General features: G+C 35.8%; 1 protein-coding gene across 4 annotated transcripts in view; it reads left to right on the plus strand.

Annotated features, from left to right (window-relative positions):
- LOC147874260 (uncharacterized) overlaps positions 1-8,947 on the plus strand; it is a 37,544-nt gene extending 28,597 nt beyond the window's left edge. Inside the window, exons 1-4 of one of the 4 annotated variants that reach the window (XM_087346039.1) lie at positions 2,181-2,307; positions 3,283-4,468; positions 5,193-5,356; positions 6,612-8,947. In XM_087346039.1, the coding sequence (XP_087202165.1) occupies positions 3,625-4,468; positions 5,193-5,356; positions 6,612-8,093 (2,490 nt within the window). In that variant the 5' untranslated portion in view covers positions 2,181-2,307; positions 3,283-3,624 and the 3' untranslated portion in view covers positions 8,094-8,947. Of the gene's footprint in view, positions 1-2,180; positions 2,308-2,357; positions 2,812-2,837; positions 2,945-3,282; positions 4,469-5,192; positions 5,357-6,611 lie in introns of those variants that run through there. The other 3 variants (XM_087346040.1, XM_087346042.1, XM_087346041.1) reach the window with 3 other exon arrangements.

An 8,947-nucleotide genomic window follows, 5' to 3' on the forward strand; every position in this document is an offset into this window, starting at 1 on the left:
GGGTTAAAATTGTATGCTGAGATATTACAGTCGATCGATAATCTACATCCAAAATTTTCCAATTTTTTGTTATTATTCTAGTATGGGAAGAATGGATTAAGTATCGTAATTATTTAATTGGAAACATTATACAAAACTATTACTGCTTGTTATTAATACTTAATTATTAATTAATAAGAATGTGCACAAAACAATTCTCTCGATATAGGTTGCAACACTTTGTAATGAGATAAATGGTATTTTCTAAGCACCTGGCAAAATGCTAGTTGTTTGATTATACAGTGGAATCGGTATGGATTGTTGTCTTCTGAATTATGGCGCTGTATAGTTGTGTAGTGGTTACCAACATTTCGGAGTGACTAATAGCCACCAAGTTAAAAGCAGTTATACCCTGAACATGGAGGCAGTGAGTTTGTAACCTCCTACAAGACTACACGGCTTCATGACCGAGAAGAATACAATCGAAATTTCTGCCTCTTGTAAAAACGTCGAAGCGATATTTTTAAGTATTAATTCTGTAACTTATACTAGAATTGTCTCATAAACATTCAAGTAATGATAACAATTGCATCTTTATGAAGGAGAAAAACAGACTGTAACTGGCTGGGTACTTGAATTATTTGTTATGCCTGGGTATCTTATCTGAATTATGAGGGCACAATGCAAAGGTGGGTTTGAGAGCTGGGTCATTCACACTCACGTTCCAGTATCGCCTAGCCCAGAGGTTCCCCCCTTAAAACATTTCATAAATTTCACGCCCTCCTTCCAGAATGTGCAAACAAAACAGATTTGACATAAAATTTAGCTATGAGTATACATTTTTTTATAGTTTAGTATATATTATTCAATGCATTTAATTTAAAAAAACTGTAATAAAATATACGCTCTGAATTCTACAGCACTGTAAGACAACTAAACTGCCTCAACCAAGCAAAGGATGTTAAAAATGTTTCTCCATATTTCGTTAAAAAGTTTTTCATACAAACAACAGGCCCCCCCTCAGAAAACCACTCATGCCCCTCCAGGGGGGCACCCCACACTTTGGGAACCTCTGGCCTAGCCTATAGATAAACCCAATAGGGTCAGGAGCATCTTTACTACTTCGCTTGTGAGACCTCAGATATGTTACAGGAAAACGAAAAACTGGCACTGGCATTAAGGCTTATTAGTTCGCAGTCGATGGAGTCTGGTATAATCGCACGCGCTGTCGACATTCGTTTAACTTATCGAAACCCGAAGCTCTTGTAAATAATATTTAAAAATTCAGTTCGTACCTCAAACAAAACACAGAACCTCCATCACTAAAATAAATTGGTCGATACTGTTTAGGGAAATAATCACTGTTTATTTTTTTAAAAAAAAGAGAAAAAACAGAATGCAGAAAAGTGGTTAGATTTTTAAAACAGCGCACTTCGCGTGGAGTGGGATAAGCATAGTCATCTATCTGCTCAACAAAGCCCTGGCTTTACACAACCGGCCTGCTCATATTTCATCGCGGCAAGCGCCTTTTAATATCAATAGCAACACTGTGTAGCTTGCGTTCGAATCTTGACTGTACAATAACTATCCATTTATTACTGAAAGGATCCTAGCTAGCTAGGTTTCTTTAGCCTAGCAGGTAGCTTGAGTGTTTTATTCTGAACTAAAGGAAGACTTGGACATCATTCGGATATGCGTGGAGCCGGCCCCTTCTTGACAATCTGATACTTTCGACTAGTCAAGGAATTTCACGTCTCTTAAAGTTTGTTATTTCATTCACAATAGTCTTCATCTGACAATAGAATCCAGCCAGTACCCAAGTGGTCTCATCTCAAAAGGCTTTCCGACTAAAATTATTTTATTATGTTTATTTTAAAAATCTCCCAAACAGGATACATGTTCAGTCCATCACAATCTTCTTGATTTGATCACCTCAACATCTGGTTGAAAGTACAAATTAAGGAGTTCACCACGTTTAGTGACGAAGTTGAATGCAAATGTCACTTCCCGGGTCCCGGCACGAGCTGATGTTATTTTTTGTGGAACGAAAGACTGATGACAAACAAACAAAACTTGACTTGTATGAGAAACTATCTTCAACTGAGGAATACAAGTGAAACGATACCGATAAGCCTGTTTACATGTACTCGCTCAATGACGAAGTTTTACATGTAGTAAGCATTTTTACCGATTGATTTCAGAGATGGCAGCACAATGCGCTACACGCTACGTTGCAAATTATTCATTTTTGTACGTCCGTGGAACACAGAGGTTGTTATCCGTTTTGGCTACTTGCAGGACCACCGAGGATATCCGCATATTTTACTGGTATTCTGTGATCTATACTGTGTTAGATAATAGCGTGCAATGCTACATTAGGCGGAATGGGGGGGGGGGTGACACATTTACACACCGTGCATGATATATATATTACTATTGTTCTGCTGAAAGACTCGTGACATCTATAAGCGCCTATAAATTTTCCACAATTATGTAATACATTTTATGACACAAGAAAATAACAGTTTGCTGATACTTCTAAATTCTACTTAAAAGCGTCAGAGACCAGAGGTTGAAACTTGGGGAAATCCCAAAGTTCACTTCGGTGACTCATCAGTTGTTATCTCCAAATATGTTATTTATTGCTGTTGTCACTTATAACTGATGAGAACAATACAATTAAATACAGTTAATTTAATTAATATTAAAATGTCAAATGGTCTGATATCATTATCTTTATACCAAGGTGTATGAAAGACAGACAGTAATTTCAAAAGTTAATAACACACATGTTGAGACCATTAATATATCTCTTTTTATAATATGTGTGAAGTAAGTTAATGATCAGACTTTTAATAACAGAGATTAATTCTGTAGTATAAGATAAATAATGACTGTAGACTTTGGGGCCGAGTGTAGTGAATGGTTTGCTTCAGTCTGAACATAACCTCATAGTGTGTTTGAGGTACTGAATTATTTAAAGTTTTTACCAGAAGTCTTCATCGTTGACTGTTCTGGCTAGTGTCTGATGTGATTTTCATGCTTGAGCCACATAACTATTTGAGGGGCCAGAGCATGAAAACTAACATGAAATGTGCTACCATATTTTATAAATTATTTGATTGTAACTAGGTAATGTTTTATGATACAGGATTCTTGTTATTTTTCAGGATAGGATGTTTCTTGACACTTGAGAATCTTTAAGAGTGAACACATTTTGAGGGCTTGTGTTGCTTGTATTCACAGTATTCAATTTTATAGAAGGAAAAATTGTCATATTAATACATAGAACTTTTGTTTCAGGATGTAATGGGAGTATAACTGCCTGTAATGTATGGTTTGTTACGTGATTTATTTGTCTGAAAGAGTCAATTGAGTTTGTTGCCTGCAGTCCAAGAAGTTATTTTCCCTATGGTGTGTGTCCAGGAAAGTGAATAAGAAGGTGCACAGGTTTTATCTGAACCAAGGAACTTGCATCCATTATTCCCAAACAAGATACAAAGATCTAAACACTTGTGAGACATTTCCAAATACTGAACCTTTAAAACAAAAAAATGACATGTCTAAAGTATGTTAAGTTAGACATTATTGTCTTCTGAACAAAAGACTGGGCTAGAATCATATGCATGCGTGTTAGTACTAGATATGTCAGTTAAACAAGATTCAGTTTCTGTTCAGATTGACAAAACTCCACTTAATGTTCAGGTGTTGAGAGGAAGAACAGGCAACATTGTTAAAGTTTTGTCTGACAGAACAGCTGTTTTCAGGGATAAGGTATATGGCGATGTTACATTTACTGAGGATGAAGTTAAATTCTCTGTAGTACAGAAAGGGAGTGGTTTTAGAAGTTACTTTCCTGAAGGCAGAGTGGTTTATTTTGACATTGAGGTTGATGATGTGAGAAACGTTAAATGTATCAATATTTGGGTGTCGAGAAAGCAGGAATCGAACTCAAGTTCTCAACCCATTTCCTACACACATCACACAGCAAAACTTATTGATCATACAGTGTATAGAGGAACAGTAATCAAAATGCGATGTCCATTTGCCTTTGTGGTGGAAATAGATGACTCTAAGAATCTTGTCTTTGTGTTCAACCAAGCCTTTAAGCCCAACCAGCACGCAGGAAAACTGCGTAGAGATGAACCTGTCAGCCTTTATGTGTCTAAGGGGGATACGGTATATGTAAAAGTATATAAAAATACATCAGGAAAAGAGTTTGAGTGGTCGGCATGGGATGCATGGATGGAAGGTGATGATGCTTTGTTGTCAAGTACGAGCTCTAAAAAAAAGAAACAGCAACGTAAGAGAACTCGTAAGTCAGAGGGAAAAACTTGCACTATGAAAGGCCAACTGGGCTTTGTGGGCATTGAAGCTGCACATCTTGTAAGTGCAGAGTGTAATGATACAGTGTTCTTTCATCGTGACGTTGCATTCCTGTTTGGAGTACCCATGAAGGGGTTGAGGTTGGATCAGATTTTCAGAACAGGTATGATTTTCACTCTTAAATATGAGCATGATAATAATATTCTCAAACAAAAGTCTTTTCATTTTATATGTAATAAATTTCTATTGAGTTATATTATAATTTGTCTGCGTGTAAAAGTTAAATGCATTTTAGTTCCTTAAATTAGGCCAGGACTGTTTTCTTCCATATCCTTTCCAATTCATTATTCATTGATCATTATATCATTCAGCACTATGTAGGCAGAAATGAAACTTTCTTCTTCTCTTCTGCTATCCAGAAACACGAAGGTTAAAATATACAAAATTATAATTTTGCAAGCTTTTATATAAAATAAGCAACAAACAACTATTAACACTATAAAAAAGACATTATTTATAATGTTAATAGTTGTTTGTTGCTTATTTTATATTCTAATACATTACACGGTATGCAAAGTTTTAAGATTAATGTTTTTTATGGATATGAAATTTGGTCTCAGGTTAAGGGGAGGTGTTTAAGAACAGGGTGCTTAAGAGAATGTTTGAACCCAACAGGGATGAAGTGACAGGAGGGTCTTGATGAACTACTGAATTATCAGTTGACTCCAGATGTTAATAACAATGGGACCTATACAAACTAACACTAGCCAGAATCTCAGTAATGGTGGTTCAGAAAAATATGTATTTATGTATATGATTGCCTCTAAATCAGAGTCTGTCTATTATTAAGAGCTGGAAATTACCTGTACAGTATTGGTATTTTACAGGTGAAGAAATGAGTTTCCTGTTATCAGAGGATGTTAAAAGTGAAGCATCGTGTGTTTGGTTTGGCTCACGTGATTCTGTCAGCCTGAGCCTGAGAGAGAGAACAAACTGTATAATGAAGTATTGCAGGGAAAGAGGCATTGACCCATTGGTTTTGACAACAATCGTAAGTATATACATTTGGAAATCTTCCCATTAATTTAGACTCATGGTTCTTACAGCAGTGAATATGTCAACTTGGTTGTCTTGTTGAGTAGTCTTATAGGTCATTACCAACATTTCAGAGGAATGTTTTAACTACTTACAAGATTACAGAGTGTTAACCTGTGAGACCTTATTCAACAGTCTTATTAAGTTATTAATTCTTGGTTTATTTTTGTTATGGTTTTCAACTCTATTCTTTGGGGACATTAAATTATATCGACAGTAAACTATAAATATCAACAGCTGTTTCTGACTGTAACTCAACTGAAGTGAGCAGTTTTGTATTCATGTCTATTGATCACTGCAGTATAAAATTACTGACATCACAAAACAATGTATGAGCATGACTTTCTGTATGAAACTTAGAAAGATGGCCACAGGACCTATAAATTTCTTAAATTTGCATTTGAGCAAAAAACTCTGAGCTACACTGAACATTTGTGTGGTTTGTTGTAGTTTTGAAGAAGACTGTGTTCTTGGTTGTCGCACCATATAGTATGGTAGACGTTTACTGACATTTTAGAGCTGCTTGCTGCCTCCATCATCAGGATGATCGTCCTGATGAAGGAAGCAGCAGCCACCTCTGTAACATCAGTAACCAGGGAAATTAATTCATTTAAAATTGGTCTAAATATGGTTTAGAAAACAAATAATGAAGTGGAATATTTTACAAAAGCATATCAAGCAACACTTCACAGGAGATGAACTCTGCACTTAGCTATTGATCCGATGGTCCTGTGGCCGTAGCTGGTCTGCAGCGAACTGTTGTCGCGTTGTCCGTACCTGTGAACTCCAACGAAGCGTGAGTGTTACTCCTGTGAAGCCAACATCTAGTGTAGTGTTGCTTGATATACTTTTGTAAAATATTACACTTAATTATTTGTTTTCTAAACCATATTTAGACCAATTTTAAACTATTTTGATTAAATGAATTAATTTCCCAGTTGCCACTGATGATGACCTCTTGAGGTTGAAACGCGTATGGCAATAGTGTCTTTTTTATAGTGTTTAATAGTTTGTTTGTTTGCTTATTTTATATTCTAATACACTACACGATATGCAAAGTTTTAAGTTTGAAGGTTGAGATACATTAAATCAATGATGAATATCATACATATAATTAATTGTACTAATGTTCTTTAAGTCTATAAATCATGTTAACTTATTACATATTTTCATTTATTGGCGATGCTATGCAGTGTTGTGCTGTGTTTCAGGTTCAGGAACTTGGCAAACAGCGGTTACCTGATGAAGGTAAACAGCAATTTGAAGATGAAGAGGAAATATATGATTCGTACAGTACTAGGGTATTAAATGAATTTGCAGCAGTAACACTTTCTCAGAAAGAATTAAGTGGTTCCACTGCAAGTAAATTTGATGCTAACCAAGTGGTTAGTAGTGATACCACTGAACAAAGCACTTTATCTGCAACCACAGCAACAAGTAATATAGTTCAAGGTTCAGCACTAAACATCAGTGCTATAACACCTGCAACCAAAGAAAGGAGCTTTGTTGCTATTACTAAGCAAAATATGACTGCAAATCAAGAAACAAAGTGTATAGTGACGACAGCATTAAGTACTTCCTCAGTGACAGCTTCAAAACAAATCATTGGTATTGCCACAGCTGCAACCAAAAAAAGCGATTCTGTGGTTACAGCAACTACAGCCGCAGCAGTTGCAAATTTTGAAAATGAAAATAATTTTACTGTGACAGCAGCTAGCAAAACATTTATGGATTCAACAGAAGATGCTAAAATAATTACAAATTTTTTGGAACCAAAAAGTGAAGTTAAAACAGATTCTTTGAAAGATAACAGTAACGCAAACAAGAGGACCGTGACCCAAACTACCAAAGCACATTATGAAGTGAAAAATAGCACAGCAGCTTCTATCAGTGAAAAGACTGACTCTAAAAGTCATGATCACAGGCACATGGATTTGCGTAAAATACGCTCTCAGTCATGTGTTTCTGATACGGAATCAGAAATACTGTGTGGTAATGAGTCAGAATTTCATATGTCTCTGATTAACACAGATATAGAATACAATTTGGAGGTGTCTCTTCTGACAGTTCTTAAGAAAGAAGTAGGAGAATCAGCGTCACTGATTCTGACACCTCATGTGATTGGGTGCTTCAAAAAAGAATTGAATTGCGTGGTACATGAGCTTATGATGAAAGCCATCTCCTCTGTTGTAGATAATATAACTGAACACTGCAACCAAGATGAAAATGTGCTTTGCGAAAGTGCAACAGAAGTAACAAAGATCAGTAACATGGCTCAAAAGTGGAAGAAAGAACTGATGTTGATTGCAGACAAACAGAGGGCAGAAAAAGAAAATGAAATGGCAACATTACTGGATAGGGCCCACAAATACAGGAAAAGAATGTCTGTATTGTGCCTCAGTGATAAGGTATCGCAGAGCAACTGTGAAGAAAGTAATGGTAACAGTTGCATCATTAATAATGGTGATAAGAATGAAAGTTACGTTAATGATAGCATAAATTTTGTTCCTGATGGTTATGGTGATGGTACAACAGAAAAGAGTAGTTTAGTTGGAATTGTGCAGGACTTCCTGCTGTTACAAAATACAACCGACTCTCATATGGTGGGAACTCAGAAATGCGTTTCAGACCAAGAGACACAGACTATTTCAACTGGTTCTGTCCTTTATTTAAAACACCTTCCTGATTTGTAGCCATGGGACTGTTCTTCAGGATAATATATTATTTTATTTAAAGCAGTTTCTCTCAACTGGTGGTCCATGGTCTAATGCTGGCCCACAGCCCATCCTTAAATCCTATAGTACATGTTTAACATTATGTTCTGAAGTGCTACAGGGCTTCACCTGTTTGACGATGCTGTGTGTGTTATTGGCTGTGTCCACAATGCCTCTTATAATAAATATTAAAATGCTGCTTCTTCTTGGACCTTTCCGTAGTTGTTTGGTGCAATTGGATATCATGATTATTCAGGAGTATGAGGCTGTGTTGCAATGTATTGTAATGATTGAAAGCAAAGGTTGATAATGATGAATAATAAGTTGGGTTTGAAGATTTCCGTCTTCTGGGTTGTTGCGCTGTGTAGTCTGGTCGATGTTTACCAACGTTTCATAGATGATGGAGGCAATCTTCATACTCACCGCTGTGAAAACCTCAAATCTTACAAGTTGGGTTTGAATTGAGGAGTTTCACTTTAATATCCTGTTGCAGTTTTGATGGACTATGTCTGGAACACCAACATAGATTAATCTTAACATATTCTATTAACTTAAGTGACCAAAGAAATCAATTTAAAATAACTTTTCATTACAAGGTGAACTGAAATCACAAAATTCCTCATTGTAAATTATCTTAAATTATTCACTTACTTAATCTTTCTTAGGTCCAGATATTTTTCTGGTAACTTTGATTCAGGCACGTGAAATTTGCCATATTTTCATAAATATAAGTCACATCTTTTTCCAAGCTTGGATTGGACCAACTGTTTTACTTTCAAGTTTTTGTATATAGTGATTGCAGAGATATTAAAATAAATTACAAGTTTGTTGAA

Source organism: Zootermopsis nevadensis, unplaced genomic scaffold (assembly GCF_977971745.1).
Source record: "Zootermopsis nevadensis isolate Lab colony 2312 unplaced genomic scaffold, Znev_1.0 Znev_ptg000010l, whole genome shotgun sequence".
In the NCBI taxonomy this organism is placed as follows: domain Eukaryota; kingdom Metazoa; phylum Arthropoda; class Insecta; order Blattodea; family Termopsidae; genus Zootermopsis; species Zootermopsis nevadensis.